This window comes from Vitis vinifera, chromosome 5 (assembly GCF_030704535.1).
Source record: "Vitis vinifera cultivar Pinot Noir 40024 chromosome 5, ASM3070453v1".
Lineage (NCBI taxonomy): Eukaryota > Viridiplantae > Streptophyta > Magnoliopsida > Vitales > Vitaceae > Vitis > Vitis vinifera.
This window is the reverse complement of record NC_081809.1, coordinates 2,536,817-2,554,105: the sequence shown is the minus strand read 5'-3', so window position 1 is coordinate 2,554,105 and position 17,289 is coordinate 2,536,817. Positions and strand designations below refer to the sequence as shown.

Below are 17,289 nucleotides of genomic sequence, written 5' to 3'. Positions count from 1 at the left end.
ACCCCAAAGTTACCAAAACCTGCTACAACGATTTAAATATGAACTGTAGATGTAAATTCAATTCTAGTACATTGTAGGGCAAAAAATACACCCTTTCCTATCACATCTCATCACACAATCAGGGAAGCAAACCCCAAAAGGGATGGAGCCAAAGTACTAATCAACATACACGAACAAATAACGGCACTCGGGCTCTAGCCAGTAATTCTATTTCAGTAATAAAGGAAACTCTCTCAGCAGCCATAGGAGGAGCTCTCTGCCAGTGACTCGGGCATACCATCTTGTAAGCAAGTAATGGGGGGAATGGTTAAAGTTTCTTGGGTTCCATAAGCATTCCAACAGAATGGGTCATCCACCAGTTCCCCTTCTGCTGGGAGAAGTTCGACTTCAGACATTGTTATATTTGTGCAAGCTACTGTATCACTGCAGGCAAAGTGTATTGGAGGGCTCCGGACATCATAGGTGCCCTTTATGTTTCTGTAGGTAACGTCTGTCAAGTAGACGGCAGAGGTCTGGTTTCGACAAGCCTTTGATAAGCAGTAGTACTGGTCTATGATCATGCAGTTCCTCACATTCTCCATCTGTATGTTCTCAAATGATATGCCACTCACAGACCCCGTCCCCCCTTGCCATGTCTTGATCCTCACCCCATTATCTGAGTCCTTTATGAACACATTGCGGACTGTTATATTGGAGACACAGGCCTGGGAGTTTTGCACTCCAAGGCTCCCAATGCTGCAGGAAACAGAACAAACAGTTAGTTGAGGATGATGAAACAGAACCAATTGCAGTAAGTTCTTCTTTCTAGCATTTTCTCTGTTGAAAAGTTATGCTTTCTAGCATCCTCCATGGAAAGAAAAGCACCTGTAAAGTACTCATTAATAATTCTTTAAGTTGCTTTCACAAGCATTAGAAGGTAAGTCATGGCTTTGTGCGGGCCTAGAAGTAACGAAAAAGAAGGCTTGAAGCCAAAAAAAAATAGCTTGGCTCCATCTATTTGCAGTTGGCAAGCCATGTTTTCATTAATGGAAAAGCGCAACATGTACCTGATCCCGTGACTAGGCCCACAAGTGACCCCTTCTATGTTGACATCTGAACATCCCCGTCCTATGGAAATGCAATCGTCCCCTGTTCAAATTATGTCATATAATAGAATGTCACTCAATCCGTAATAGCAGTGGGTTTAATTTCCGTCAAGACACAGATAGTTTGATTACCGTTGCCTATTTCAGAGTTGTATATTCCTACAGACTTAGTGTTCTCAATGTGGATCCCATCAGTGTTGGGGCTGAGCTTTGGGGAAGAAATGGATAGTTTTTCTATTAGTACTCCTTCACAGCCATCAAATTTCATGTGGAACTGAGGGCTGTTTTGAATTCTCAAGCTACTGACCACAAGATTGGAGCTCATGAAGAACCGAATTAACTGAAAGAGAAGGTGAAAAAGCTCATTAAGATGGAAAATCCAGTGACTTAATGAATGATTAACGAAGTGGGCCGTGGATGCTTTTACTTACAGCAGGGCTGTCACATGGACCGGGCAAGGTTGAGCCATTGGGACCCTGAAATGATAATTACGGTAGCATTTAGTGGCTATCATTTTCCATGAAATGAATAAGGTAAAAAGAATAAATAAATAAAAGGAATCACACAGAAGGCATATAGATTGAGGTAAAATACCCTGTGGGGTTTGCATGGAAGTTCCCACCAATCGCCTCCATTCCCTTCAATGGTTCCGCTTCCTGTGAAGGTCATCTGATCGAGTCTATAGAAGACGAGCCATTGCTTCTTGCTGTCTGATTTTGGCCAGCAGTCCGGGCCATTGGGTGGCATTAGGACTCCATCCACCTATCCACATATTCAAGCTTAGCTCGGGATTCATAGGATCATTCTGCTTGGAATGAATAGAAGAAAACAAAGGCATTCTTACCTGAAATACTAATCCTGGCTTGCAGGGGCCGGAGAAGATTGTTGAAGTGATCATGAAAACGTGATCTGCAGGAACCAGAACAATGCCTGATTCCACAGCGCAGGCCGCTTTCCACGCCTCCATGAATGCAGCAGTGTCATCAGTGGTGCCATCTCCAACGGCACCAAAAGATGTTACATCAAAAACACAGGGTTCTGAGTTAGAATTCCCAGGATCATCCGGGTTTGGACTGGGGTCTGAAGGAACAGGAGGAGGATAAACAGGGGGTGGAGAAGGATCAGGAGAATAAGCAGGAGGGTCAGCAACAGGGGAGCCTTTATCGTTATTGTGCTTCTTGTGAAAGTGTGTTCTTCCTTCAACATTGCTTGAATCATGGAGAAAAACAGAAACCACAATCCAAACCACCAGAACCCCACGAAAAACCCCCATTATAATCTCCAATGCTGAACCAGGAAGAGCTGAATTCTCCCAAATTTTCTCTGGAAAATGACAGAAATAATAAGGGGAAAAAAGACTAATGGAGAAGAAAGAGCAGAGGAGAGTTGAGTAATGAGCGCTTGAAGCAGAGGCTGTAATTTATACTTACAACATCCTCATACAGTTGCCTAGCAAAACGTTGACACCTGTCAAGTTTAGGTTGATCAGAACATCACTCACCTAGAAAAATGGTTGGAGGCTTTTGAAGGGCTTTAGGCAGTTGGTTCTCTGTGGCAATTTCGGCAGAAAGTTGTTTGTATTCAAGTGAATATTTCTTTTTACGGATCTCTCTTTCTATCTCCCCCATAATTACCTTGTTCCGTGGTCCAAGGATCTATTTTTTTCCTTTCTCCTATCTCTTCCATTATTTTTATTGCCATTATTTTATGAGTTTTTCAGTGAGGTTTGGAACAGCCTCAGCTTTAGAGCTGGTTTCAAACTTTGATTTGAGGCCCAAATTACATAGAAAAGCGTGCCACAAACCAGTGGCCAATCTTTGAGCTTTCCCACTTTCGAGCTTCCTAGCACCCCATGGAGAAAACAGGCCAGGAGGTCTCACCACTAGTGTGCCACCATCCTACTGGTATAACCATACTGAATTAAGATTTTGAAGGGGGGGTTTAATGAGAGAGCTCAACACAAAAATGGAAGCAACCTAAAAATCATGCCAACACCATGACTCCACTTTTAGCCTCTATGATCTCATCCTTCCAAAACAAAGATTCTAACTCAAAATACCTATAAGAAAAAAACCCATTTATTTTGTTAAGCTTATAATTGAATTCAAAATTATTAGGTAATATTAACTTGAGCCGTAAATAACGAAGAAGAATCGAGAAGCGTAGGAAATTTGATTTAAAAAATTGCCGACAATGGGAGGAATGGAAGAGAGACATGAGAGGATAAAGAAATGGGAGTTGTGAATTGTGATGTGGTGAATGTGGCTGATGGAAGAAATGCAAATGGGCCTCGTGACTCTTTATTGTTGTTTAGCTACCTGTGGCCATGGAAGTAAGAAGCATGTAGTAGGTGCGCGACAAAAGAGTTAAACCATTCACGGGTGAATCCATAAGCCTTGGGTCCTCGAAGAAAATCAGTAATTGCCATTCAAAAGGTAGCTCCTACTTTCACCTCTCACGCGTCCCATCAATTCTACCCAGAACTCTATCGTGACGGCTTTAGCCCAAATATAAGTTGATGGGAAATATATTTACATATAGTTCATATTTATTTATAATTTATTTTTATTTAATTCATTTCTTTGAATGTAAGTTGATATTAAATTGATATACACACATAATCAGGTCATTACCTGACACGTGTTAACCACGCTCAGCAAAAACTACGACGACATGGTGCGCCGCACTTCGGAATTTTCGAGAAGGAGAGCTTTGGATTATGCATGCATGTGTACGTGCCGTCTCCGACTGTCACGTGTGCAGTGTCACGGGCGGGTGAGTTTTAGCACCCCTTTGATCTTCTGACGCAAGGAGTGATGCGTGGTGGTTCCACGCGCTTCACGCGCTGTTACCATTGGTCTTCGCCCCCATGATTGGCTGTCTTCCCCTGGGGTCTACCACAGCATATTATTAATGAGGTACATCAACTTCCAAGTTTCCAATAAAAGTAGAAAAATAAAATAAAATAAAAATAAAAAGAAGAAAAAAGCCTCCCACGTGGTTCTGAAATTTAAGTTCCATGGAAGGGGTGGCACGTGGCATCTGGGAATTCACGGGTTGGTGTTTTTAGTGTGTCACGGGTGGCAAAAGGGTTAAGATGATAATACAAATATATTGATTCTGAAGCCATCGATTTGTGACCACTTATTTGAAAATGTACTTGGCTAAGAGACGGAAGGAATGAGATTAATTAATCAGAGACGCAACCATAACAAAACTATTTGGCGGTTTTGTTCTGTTAAAACTATCTGTGATTTCTTTTTCTTCTCCTTTTTTTTTTTTATAACAAATGTATGGACCAGATTCGTCTTCAATGGCTGGACCATTTTGAAAATGTGCCACCCGTGCACAGACGGTTCTTAGAGTAAAGTGAGCAACACGACTATTGCTATAATCTTTCGCTACGGCCAATTATTCCGACTATTATTCTACCTCAACTTAGATTTTAGTACATGGGTTTTGGCGGTGAGGACCGGTTCAAGCTTGAAGAAAAGCCAAGCTAAGGCGTACTTTTGAACTGTTCTTCAAGTATACGAGACCATCTTTCTGTCTTATGATATGGGAGTTTTCTGTCTTGAGTTGTTTTTATCTATCATGATGTCGCATAATATTGCTTGGAAGAAGCAGGAAACAGTCATGGGAGTATATGTTTTAAATTTCTGAACGTTCGAGGGTCCATATTCGATAATATCTATATGAGTTGTCCTGAACATAAAATTTATAAAAAAAGATTTAAACTTAATTAATAAATCATGATATGCTACTTAAATTCATTTAATTTATTTTAATTATTTTAAATAAAAATTAAATGATTTAAAATTGTATAAATTTTAAAGTAATTTTAATTATATTTGAATTATTTTAACATATGTTATATGAATTAATTTTCATTAAAATTTTATTTTCCCTCTTTCACGTGGTATAGTCTCATTTCTATTTTAATTCCATTCCTCTTCTACATGGAAAACATATCACATGCAAAAGCTTCAGTGCAACCTTTTAATTTCCTTTTAATAGCCGTATAGGAAATTGTAGACAGAGACGGGTGGGGTAGCTTTTAATTGCTTCGAATCTATACGCCTGTACCTAGCTACCTCAAATCCCATCAAACCCCCCGCCATTCTTGTCCTTCCAGTATGAATCCTCACTCGAAATATATGCCTGGCAACAGCAAGCTGTCTTCTTCAGTTATTCCAATCTTCCCATTTTATCCTCATGCAGGTCCATGGTAGCCCTTCAAGCCTACAGTACTAATTGGAATCGAAGGATATTTAAAAGTAATTTTTGGGTGATGAAAGGCTTTTCTAATTCTAAAAATCATGTTTATATTATTAATTATAAAATTATCAAAGATATTATTAGATTATGTTTGATTAATTTCCAAAAAGTATAAAAGAAATTAAGGAGAAAAAAAAATGCTAAGCGCTTTCCGACCTTTGTTTCAAGTGTTACCCATTCGTTGCGGTTAACGCCCTAAGAAGGTAGAGCAGATGAAACGTGGACCACAGATGGAGAATCACCAGTCATTTTTTGCCAGGTGTTAGGATTTCAATGTGTGGAGAGCTAGAGGATAGGCGTCAAGTTTATTCTGTTTGTTGAGGGCAATTATGACTCAGAGTTAAATGCACTGACAGGGGGAGTTGCTGAGGATCTTAAAAGGTTGCATCTTTTCAGATGACCAGATGGCAGAGTGTGGACGTGTGAAGAGGAACCATGTGGGCTGCCCTGCCTTGGTCTTACTCGTGAGCTTCTCTTGCTTGGCTACCAGCTAGGGCGGAGCCCCCCCACAAATTATAAGATTATGTTGTTGTGCTGAAAAACTTGCTTAGGGGAATAAGCATGCAGGGAATAAAAAAAAAGTCTTTAGCATTTAAAAATAACTCTCTTTATAAAAAATTTTAACTACTAAAAATATTAAAATCACTATGAAACAAATTTTTGTTATTAGATTATTAAGCTTATATCAGTTTTATCATATATATTTTTGTATGAGATTTTTTTTTCTTTTTTTTGTGTAATGAATGAGTTTGTTTCTGATGTATATTTAACTTGTAATGATTTAAGTTTTTTTTTTTTAAATAACGTAATTGCAATTGAGATGACATAAGGATTGTATTAATCTTCGAATGTTAAATTCTTTTATTTTTTGTTTTTATTTTCTACTCGTTTGTGTAGTTTTGATTAATATTTATTTATAGAAATTATACATATAATATAAAACTATTTTATGTAAAAAAAAATGTTTCTTGAATTAGAAAATAGATTTTAAAAAGGGAGAATTATCTTTTGGGGGTAGATGGGTCCCAAATTAACAAAAGATCCATATAACTCTTCAAATTGAGTTGAAGGATATGAAATAGTAATGGACAAATATACCATTTAAGAACACATATAAAATATTTTATAAAATTAAGTTAAATAATTTTTTTTCAATAATTTTTTTTTCAAAAATACTAAATTAAATAAAAGTAGTTTTCAAAAATATTAAATTAAATAATTTTTTTTTCAAAAATATTAAATTAAATAATTTTTTTTTTCAAAAATATTAAATTAAATAATTTTTTTTTCAAAAATATTAAATTAAAATTTTTTTTCAAAAATATTAAATTAAATTAAAGTATTTAAAAAAAATATTAAATTAAATATTTTTAAAAAATATTAAATTAAATAAAAGTATTTTAAAAAAATATTAAATTCAATAAAAGTATTTTAAAAAATATTAAATTACATAAAAGTATTTTTTTAAAATATTAAATTAAATCAAAAATATTAAATTAAATAAAAGTATTTTTCAAAAAATTTTTTTTTTTTCTCAAAATCAACAAAGAGCATTTTTGAAAATACTGAAGGATGATATCTTTCAACTCAATTTCCATACTTTCATTGAATCTTGGGTTCAATTTGAAGACTTACATGAACTTTTTGTTAATTTGGGGGCCCATCTACCCCCAAAACATAATTCTCCATTTTAAAAATAGTTAATGCTTTTATATTTAAGGTGAGAGAAGAAAATATTTCAATGTACTCAAAACAATAATTAAAATGTGATTTTTTTCATACACGTTTCATTATGAAAAATAGAACAAATTAGTTATGAGTTAAAATGTGTAAAATAATATTAATATATATATATATATATATATATATATATATATATATATATATATATATATATTCGTTAATATTTCTTTTCTTTTTTTTTGGTTAAATGATGTAAATTTGTCAAAAATCCATCCAAAACATTTTGTCTTTGGATCGGACTTGGGTTGTGCCCTTGTGAAAAATTGGCCTGATCTAAGTCCATTTCGAAACATAGCAATAATACATGATATACTTAGGCTCAACACGTGAATGGCCCATTTTGCATTTTGGTTACAAGAATCCATAAAAAGACGGGCGAAAAATGTTCATACAGATGATCCATTAAAAGACGAGATAAATGTGAATATATATATGTGTATGTAACGATCTGCTTTTAATCGTGTAGATATTATCCACTTTAAACCAAATGGGTCCTCACAATTCTAAAACTCGTTTACAGACACAACAAGGATGTTGTCCTATGGGATTGCGATACCAAACAGGCGAACGCCTCTACGGGACCAAACAAATCCTCACACCGAGGTATGAGATTAGTTCAAATACCATTTATAATGATACACTCCTAACCATGTAAATATTATCCGTTTTGGATCTAAAGGGGTTCTTACGAATTTAAAATACGTTTACAGGGTTAAGAAAAGTCTATACTTATATAGTGTAAAAAAACTTTTCCTCTTATCCGATATAAGATGTCATGATATATATGTCACTTTTTAATTACTTCCGTATTAACTCTCTCATTATGAATAGATGTAAAATGTAAAATGAAATAAAAAAATTATTAAGGTTCTTCGGTCATGTTTTCTTATGTTTGTTTTCAAGTTAAAGAATTGAAAATAGTTTTTTAATATTTTATAAAAATAAGAGTGTTTGATAAGGTGTTTTTAAAAATAAAAAATAAAAAAACTTGTGTTGAATAATTTTTTTCAAAAAATAAATTTTTTATTTTTATTTTTTAAAAATACTGTAAATTCAATTTATATATATATCAATTCAATTCAATTTAAATCATATTAAAAATTAAAATATTTTTATAATTACAAATAAATTTTAAAATAGCTTTCAACAAACATGAATAGTGCTATTATGATAAAAATCATAAATTATAGTTTTTATAAAAAAATATATTATTTTAACATATGTTAGAAACATAAAGATAGTAACACATTTGCAATTTTTTTTTCATTTTATAAAAAATAAGTATAATAATTTAAAAATGATAGTTTTTAATAATATTTTATTTAAAAAGAATAAAAAATAAAATATAACTTTTTAACACGTAAATAAGTCAAATTTTTTATTACAGGTATGCATTAGTACTTAATTATAAGTATATTATTCTATAATGTTTGATTAAATCTATAATTAATTTGATTTATTTAAAAAAAATTAAAAGATTCATCAAATAATTTAAATTATTAATTTTGTCTTCATTTTTAATTATTTACCTAATAAAATTTGAGAAAATACAATATATAATAATAATAATAATAATAATTGTGTGTATAGAAAAGACATTAAAGTCATGGTTTATAGTATGTTAGTTTTGACCCATTATCCTTTTTAGAAATTAGAACTATATTTTGAGTTCCAAATTCTTTTAAAAATTTGTTAAACTCATAAATAAATTAATACAAGTATTACTTGATATGAAGTTAATTTTTCTAGTAAGAAAAATTATAAGAATATAATTATATGTTAAAATAAATAATAAATTTATTGTAAACCAAATTTTATCAGTAAATTTATAGTATTATTGGGTCTATTATTAAGGTTTTAAATTGTTTAAAAAAAATTAAGTACTCCTTAATAAATATAAGACAATAAATCATGTTTAATTTTAAATTTATTTGTTTAGTGAAAAATAATATAAAAATATATAAAAAATAATGATTTTATACAAAAGAGAAATAATAGAGTTGCTCCATAACAATTCTAGTCTATAAATTTATGTTATTAAATGAGTCACTATTTTGGATATTAAGTTGGTTTTAAAGATTATTAGATTGTTAATGAATTAAACGCATTAAATCTTATTTAATCTAAAATTCAGCTATTTAGTGAATAAAAATAATGATTCTACTTATAAAATAAATGATAGAGCCGCTCTAGACCAATTTTTGTCAATGAAAATTTCATATTAATTAAATCTTTATTTGCGTTTTAAGTTATTTTTTAAAGTTATTAGTCTCGTTAATGAATTTAATATATTAAATATAACTTAATTTGAAGTTTATTTACCTAATAAAAAAATTATAAAAATATGATATATATAAGAAATTAATAAAGTTGTTTAAAATAAAATTTTTACCTATAACTTTCTAATATTATTGAGTTTATGACTTTTTATTACTAATTAAATAATTTTTTAAGTTTCAAATTATTTTTTAATATTAATAAATTTTATGTATCAAGTAAAGTTTGATGAAAATTTTTAGAGATGTTAAAAAAAAAAAAAACGTATTTGAAAAAATTGAGTGTTGGTATTAAATTATGAAGAGATAAAAAATAAATAAAATGATATCATGTTCAAATTTTATTTGTTTTTATGGAATTTTAAATTTTCTCTATATTTTCATTTAAATTATTTCAATACCAATAATAAACATAATATGGATTATTCTTTGACACTAAGGGCATTCTAATACAATAATCAATTAATTTTTTAATATTTAGGGTGTGTTTAGTTACATTTTTATTTTTCAATATTTAAAACAAAAATAATAATAACTCACGGATAACAAGCATGGAGTTATGTTATGCTATTACATATAGCTATAAAAGAAAAAGTTAACTTTACAAGAAAAGAACGATGATATTTTTGTCAAAATAAAACAAAAAAATAATGATGAAGGATTAGATTTATAAAATTGAATTTTCAATGAACCTTTTAATAAAATAACCATTTTAAAAACCTTTTTAATCAAATAACCTTTTAAAATAAAGAAATATAAAAATAATTTAGATCATAGTCTTTATTTTGAACACATAAGAAATAAATAAGTTACCTAAAAAGCGTTTATAAGTTAATTAAAAGAAATGAAAAGCTAGGGGAAGCCTTCAACACCTCTCTTTTTTCGTAATTTCGAGACGAGGTAGGGGTCACTCTATAAATCGATAATAAAGTGCTCATAACATAGAGAAGGATCGCAAAGCAGTTATCAAAACAAAAACAAAAACAAAAACATCAACAGAAACATCAAAAACAACAAAGATAGAAAATCCAAAAGAAATCAAAAAGATAAATGTAATATCTTCAAAAGTAGATAAGCAAATATTTTTTTATGTTGTAGACAAAATTCAAGATGAAGAAATACAAAGAACTTATTTACAAAATTTAAAAAATTTAATTCTCACTGAAAATCCAAATAAAACTCAAGACATCAAACCCAATCAATATTCAATGGATGAAATTTATAATAGATTCAAAAAGACTCAAAGGCCAATAACCATTAAAGACTTGGAAGAAGAAATAAAAGAAATAAAAAGTCAAATAAATCAATTAAAATTAGATAATGAAAAAATAAAATTAGAAAATGAAATAATAAAACAAGAAAATGATCAAATAAAACAAGAGAATGAACAAATTAGAAACGTAATACAATATAAACAAGATTTAGATGAAACTTCTGAAAACCAAGAACCAGGAATAATAATACCTAATAAAATAACTCCTATAGAATCATTTATAAATACAATATCAAAAATAGATTTTCAAAGATGGTATACAAATGTAAAACTCATAGTTGAAGATTTTGAAATAGAAATAGTAGCATTAATAGACTCAGGAGCTGATATGAATTGTATTCAAGAAGGAATAATTCCTACTAAATATTATGAAAAAACAGGACAAGAACTTTTTGCTGCTAATAAAGGAAAATTAGAAATAGAATATAAACTTCAAAATGTTCATATATGTCAAGATAATTATTGTTTTAGAACTCAATTTATATTAGTACAAAATATGTCTGAACCTTTAATATTAGGAACCCCTTTTATTACCTTACTCTATCCTTTTCAAGTAAATGATGAAGGTGTCAAAACTACAATATTAGGAAATACCATATTTTTTCCCTTTATATATCCATTAACTAAAAAAGAAATACATCAAGTTCAAAGTGATTCAATAAACAAGAATATAAATTTAATTCAAAGAAAGAAAGCTCATATAAATTATCTATCAAAAGAAATTCAATATAAAAAGGTAGATGAACAACTCTTAGAAGATAAAGTTCAAAAGAAAATTAAAGAGATTCAAGATCTTTTTCAAAATGAAATTTGTTCTGATCTTCCTAATGCTTTTTGGTCAAGAAAGAAACATGAGATAAGTTTGCCTTACATTCAAAATTTTGATGAGTCCAAAATTCCTACTAAGGCTAGGCCGATTCAAATGAATGAAAAACTTTTAGAATATTGTAAACAAGAAATTGATTCATTATTAAAAAAGAAATTAATTAGACCCTCAAAATCTCCTTGGAGTTGTGCCGCTTTTTATGTTCAAAATGCTGCTGAGATAGAAAGAGGAGCACCTAGATTAGTCATTAATTATAAACCTTTAAATAAAGTATTACAATGGATAAGATACCCTATTCCTAATAAGCAAGATTTACTTAAAAGACTTCATAGTTCTGTCATTTATTCAAAATTTGATATGAAATCAGGATTCTGGCAGGTTCAAATTAGAGAAGAAGATAGATACAAAACTGCTTTTACTGTCCCTTTTGGTCATTATGAATGGAATGTCATGCCTTTTGGTCTCAAAAATGCCCCTTCTGAATTTCAAAATATTATGAATGATATTTTCAATCCTCATTTTCAATTCATAATTGTGTATATTGATGATGTTTTAGTATTTTCTGATTCATTAGAAAAACATTTTATTCATTTGAAAAAGTTTTTTAATGTCATTAAAGCAAATGGAATGGCTTGTTCTGCTCCAAAAATGAAATTGTTTCAAACAAAAATCAGATTTTTAGGTCATGAAATTTTTCAAGGAAAAACAAAACCAATTCAAAGGTCCATAGAATTTGCTGACAAATTTCCTGATGAAATAAAAGATAAAAAACAATTGCAAAGATTTCTAGGATGTTTAAATTATGTTTCTGATTACTTCAAAGATTTGAGAATCATTTGTGAACCCTTATACAAAAGACTAAGAAAAAATGCACCTGCTTGGAGTGATCATCATACTAATTTAGTCAAAGAAATCAAACAAAGAGTCAAACGTTTACCATGCATTAGCATCCCTCATCCAAATGCATTGCTCATTGTAGAATCAGATGCATCTAATTTAGGTTATGGAGGCATATTAAAGCAAGAATATAACAATCAAGTGCATATAGTTAGATATCATTCAGGGATCTGGTTGGGCGCTCAAATAAATTATTCAACTGTCAAAAAAGAAGTTTTATCAATAGTTTTGTGTATTTCAAAATTTCAAAGTGATTTGATAAACAAGAAATTTCTTTTGAAAATTGATTGCAAAGCTGCAAAAGATATTTTACAAAAAGATGTTAAAAATTTGGTTTCAAAACAAATTTTTGCAAGATGGCAAGCTTTACTTTCAAACTTTGATTTTGAAATCGAATTTATCAAAGGAGAGTTGAATTCCCTTCCTGACTTCCTTACTCGGGAGTTTTTGCAGGGTAAGGATCCTTCTCCATCCTAATGGGTACTCCCGTTAGGCCTCAACTTCCTTCATCATCCAAGAAAACCAAAGCTTCATATGCTATGATTTCAAACTTTTCAAATGTTCGTCCTACTTTTCCTTTGCAGACATCAAATTCTTTTCAAGTTTTGAGTCCAGATTTTCCTCCTCTTCAACCTTCAAAAAGTTTTATTCAAGCTTCTAAATCATCACCTAAAAATATTGTTGTTCAGAGTAAATCCAGCCCCAACACTATTTCAACATTACCTTCTCCTTCTCAGTCTCCTTCTCCTTCATATTCCTATAGTCAATATGTCAAAAAACCCAAAACATTAGAAATTGCTTTCATTGAGCCAGAGTTCAATTTTGAAGAAATTCCTAAAATTCTTCCTTACATCTTTCCTCAAGGAGTCAACTTCAATTCAAATGATCCTTTAAAAACTCGTCAATTCTATGAGTTCATCTTGGTGGACACCGATTCCGTTGAAATTACTCATAACACTGATAAAAACAATCCTCAGAGGATTGCTTTTTCCAAATGTCAAATTCTCAGAGTTATGACCATTGCAGATTGGAATCAAAAACCCTTCACTTGCAAGGCTTTTAGTCAACCTTTCCATCCCATGAGCTACAATTACATGGACTACATGGATGCTTGGTACAATATGTTTTACTTGCAAAGTTACCAGCATTCTTGGTTCATCCAATTTTCAAGAAATTGCAACACCAAATTTCCTGCTTGGTTTCAAAAATGGTGGACTTTCTTTGGTCTACTAGATTCAATATTTCCTACGGATATTCAAGAAAAATTCAACTTCTATAAGAGCAAGACTTCATCACAGAATATCAATCAGCCTAGACTCCTGACGTTCTGTTCAAGATTAAGAATTCCATGGATTCTCACATGGAACATCATCAAGAAGCAAGAGCAACCTCTTCCTTTTCCATTATCTCTTTCTAGAGAATTCAGCATCAAATGGTGGGACAAATTCAATCATGATTTTGTATGTCAACAGAAGGTTTTGCAATTAATATCAACAAGGCCAAGTTCATCAAACTCAAAAGATTCAACTAGTTCTTCTCAAAGACCGACTCAAGAAGAATTCCTAACTTTGAAAAGCAAATGTCAAGCTTCATTAGCAGCCGCTACTGATTTAGAGCAATATCGTCAAGGACTTATTCAAACCCTCAAGAAGTTTGGAGATCAAGAAAATGAAGAAACAACTGAAGATGCAGTCTTATCAGATGATTCATACGTAGACCTTGAGTTTATCCTTTACGGAGGACCTATGGGTCAATCTAGATAAAAAGATTTCAAAAATCTCTTGTACATCTGTATATCTGTACAATTGTCTCTTTGTGTTTATCCAGTAAAAAAAAAAAAAAAAAAAAAAAAAAAAAAAAAAAAAAAACCCAATAAGTCAAAAGATAAATAGTAGTGAACAGTAGACTTTGTCTACCAACTCACTTGGCAAGCAACGTGGAGCCTTAGGAAAGAAAAGAATATCTCTTCTCTTTCTTCTCTCACTCTTTCTTCTGCAGAATGCTCCACCTGGCCTACATGTGATGGAATTCAAAAACTTTCAAGATTGAAGATTAATCTGAAGTCCGAATCACCTATAAAAGGAGCTTCAACCTTCTTCATGAGGCAGAGCTCGGCAAGGGGTTCCAAGAGTGTTGTAAGAGTTAGCTGCAAGAGAGAAATATTAGAGAGTTGCAAAAAATATTTTGAGAGTTCAAAAATTCTCTTTTAATTTTCTTAGAGTCATTCCTCTGCTGTCAACAACTTGTAGTCATCAGCTCTCTGTAATCAAGGTATATTTTCAATAAACAATATTTTCAGATTCAAATATTTGTGTTATTATGCTTAAATTTCTGCAATAAATTAGACAGTATTAGATATTAAATATTTCTGTTTTTATGCTTGGAGTTAATTAGACAGATTTAATTACTGCGTGCACGAACTGTTGTATGTCCTGGGTGCAAATGGTATCAGAGCCATTTTCTGCTTGAGAACCGAGTGGTGTTACGAGTTGGAACAGTGATTAATCGCACATTTAGTCCTGACTTAGTTCGGGTTGAATTTCCTGTGAACGGTTTGGTCAGCCTGTGATAAGCGGTGTTTAAGGGCAGAAGGAGCGTAAGTCCCGTGTTGATCCGCTTGTGGTGGTCCCTGTTCAGGAAATTATCTGAATTAATTAAGGATAAAATTGTGATTATTTTCTGTGACAATGAGTAATATTTTTAGGAGATTAAGTAGAGGTAGTTCTTCCAAAACACTTGGGTCTAATGATAGTTCTGCATCATCATCTGCATCATTTACTGCATCATCACTCACTCAAAATATAGTTAATAGTCAAGAAATAAATATTGCTCAAATAGAGAGTCAACTTCATAATTGGTCAATTCCTCACATGAAAATTAATACAATATATCAACAAGGAAATTTTGAATTTAATCAAAATTATTCAATAAAAACTGAATAAAAAACTATATCTCTTAATCAAAATTTAGAAAGTCTTCAATTGTTAAGTCAAAATACTATTAATCATCATAGGAAGAAATTCAATTATATTCATATAGGATTAGTTCAAGTTGCTATAAAACCTTTATTTAGGCTAGGATTAGATATTCCTGTATTTACATGCCTTAGAGATGCTAGATCTATAAATTTTACTGATTCAATACTTAGCATGATAGATTCAAACCTTGCTAATGGTCCTATTTATTTTAATTGTTTTCCAAACTTTTCTATGAACATAAATGAATTAATATTTAGGGTGTGTTTAGTTACATTTTTATTTTTCAATATTTAAAACAAAAATAATAATAACTCACGGATAACAAGCATGGAGTTATGTTATGCTATTACATATAGCTATAAAAGAAAAAGTTAACTTTACAATAAAAGAACGATGATATTTTTGTCAAAATAAAACAAAAAAATAATGATGAAGGATTAGATTTATAAAATTGAATTTTCAATGAACCTTTTAATAAAATAACCATTTTAAAAACCTTTTTAATCAAATAACCTTTTAAAATAAAGAAATATAAAAATAATTTAGATCATAGTCTTTATTTTGAACACATAAGAAATAAATAAGTTACCTAAAAAGCGTTTATAAGTTAATTAAAAGAAATGAAAAGCTAGGGGAAGCCTTCAACACCTCTCTTTTTTCGTAATTTCGAGACGAGGTAGGGGTCACTCTATAAATCGATAATAAAGTGCTCATAACATAGAGAAGGATCGCAAAGCAGTTATCAAAGTTTAAGGGACCATGAAGTAATTTAGATTCAACAGAGTGGATTTGGTAATTATACATCATCGGAAAACAATTGGAAATAGACAAGTGCAACAGAGCTCGCAACAAAATACGTTACTCCATTACCTTTTTTCTCCTCTCCCCTCCTTATAAAGTGGATTCTGTCGTTTCTTACGAGCGTCCGCTTCTCTAGGCTTCTCTCTGCAGATCACACCTAGGGTTTCCAGAACCGCTCGGCTCATATATGGCTGTTCTTCGATCATCATCCGGCTCCTCCTCATCATCAATTTACAGAATTATCCAACAATAACCGGATCGGTGCGGTGGAATCGCGATCATGTTCGAAGCGCACGTACGTGTTTGTTTGATCAATATATTCATGGATTGATCAATGAATTAATTCTAGAGTTTCAGCCGTATTTGATTTTTAGAAATTCATTTTGGTGGAAATTCACGAAGTTTGCATTTCTTTTTGAAATTTGATAAAGATAAATGAGCTTATGCTCGCGTTTAAGAGTTTTCTTAAGGACATTTATTTTGTGAATGATGCCACATGGATAATCGTAGTAGTTGTGAATTTAGGGATAATGGCCGAATTGAAGCGGTGTTGTGATTGCTTAAACACTGTGAAGTGAGATGTTAAGTCGTTACGAGGCTTTCGATTGGTAAAGTAAAGATGACGCTGTTTTCTGTAGCTAGTTGGGGTAAGAGCGGCATAAATGATGGTCCGGGAGATATTTTTCTTTCAAGTTGGGATTAGAGAGTTGAAATTTTATTATAATGATACTAAATACTAAAATTAAGTGTTAACAGTGGATGCTATGTGTTTGGTTAAGTTCTTTCACTTGGTTCATTTGTGTAGCTTTTTTTGTTGCATCATGAATTAAGAAGAGTGAGGAGAGTTGCACTAGAACAGTGGTTGATCAACATCGCTTGTGAGGTAATTCAAATTTGATAATGTATGAAGAAAGGAGGGCCATGATGACTACAATGAAATCAAAAGTTGCATACCCTTCACTTGGGATTTTCAGCAATGAATTAGTATGAGTTCCAAGTATCTCAAGCTCATAGAAGTACTAATACTTAGACTAGTAGGTTTTTTATTGATGCATCTTTAAGGATTTACTTTTTACTCTTCTCCAGTCTCATTATTGGTTCTGGTTAATACTTAAGGTACTGGGGCTTCCTC

At 31.3% G+C, this 17,289-nt stretch overlaps 2 protein-coding genes across 4 annotated transcripts in view; one reads left to right on the top strand and one right to left on the bottom strand.

The window, feature by feature from the left end:
- Positions 1–9: 9 nt before the first annotated feature.
- LOC100263206 (polygalacturonase At1g48100) lies at positions 10–2,488 on the bottom strand. Its single transcript, XM_002263632.4, has 6 exons — positions 1,930–2,488; positions 1,680–1,847; positions 1,517–1,561; positions 1,218–1,425; positions 1,047–1,128; positions 10–735 (listed from the first exon to the last, which is right to left on the bottom strand). Exons 1-6 carry the CDS (start codon positions 2,356–2,358, stop codon positions 234–236), a joined length of 1,434 nt encoding a protein of 477 aa, XP_002263668.1. The 5' UTR covers positions 2,359–2,488; the 3' UTR covers positions 10–233.
- Positions 2,489–16,193: 13,705 nt separating this feature from the next.
- The window catches only part of LOC100258011 (uncharacterized), a 107,332-nt gene continuing 106,236 nt past the window's right edge, over positions 16,194–17,289 (top strand). For all 3 annotated transcript variants that reach the window (XR_009465632.1, XR_009465631.1, XM_019219923.2), the window contains exon 1: positions 16,194–16,452. Coding sequence is in view for 1 of the 3 variants with exons in the window: in XM_019219923.2 (XP_019075468.1) it covers positions 16,438–16,452 (15 nt within the window). In the remaining 2 variants the exon portion in view is untranslated. The remainder of the gene's footprint in view (positions 16,453–17,289) is intronic.

Bases quoted from the DNA above. Each gene is read 5' to 3' on its own strand.
- LOC100263206 (XM_002263632.4), bottom strand. From the start codon at position 2,358: ATGGGGGTTTTTCGTGGGGTTCTGGTGGTTTGGATTGTGGTTTCTGTT. The intron at 1,562-1,679 runs GTATTTTACCTC...TTATCATTTCAG, and splicing joins TTCCATGCAAACCCCACAGG to GGTCCCAATGGCTCAACCTT. The intron at 736-1,046 runs GTACATGTTGCG...TGTTTCCTGCAG, and splicing joins GGGCCTAGTCACGGGATCAG to CATTGGGAGCCTTGGAGTGC.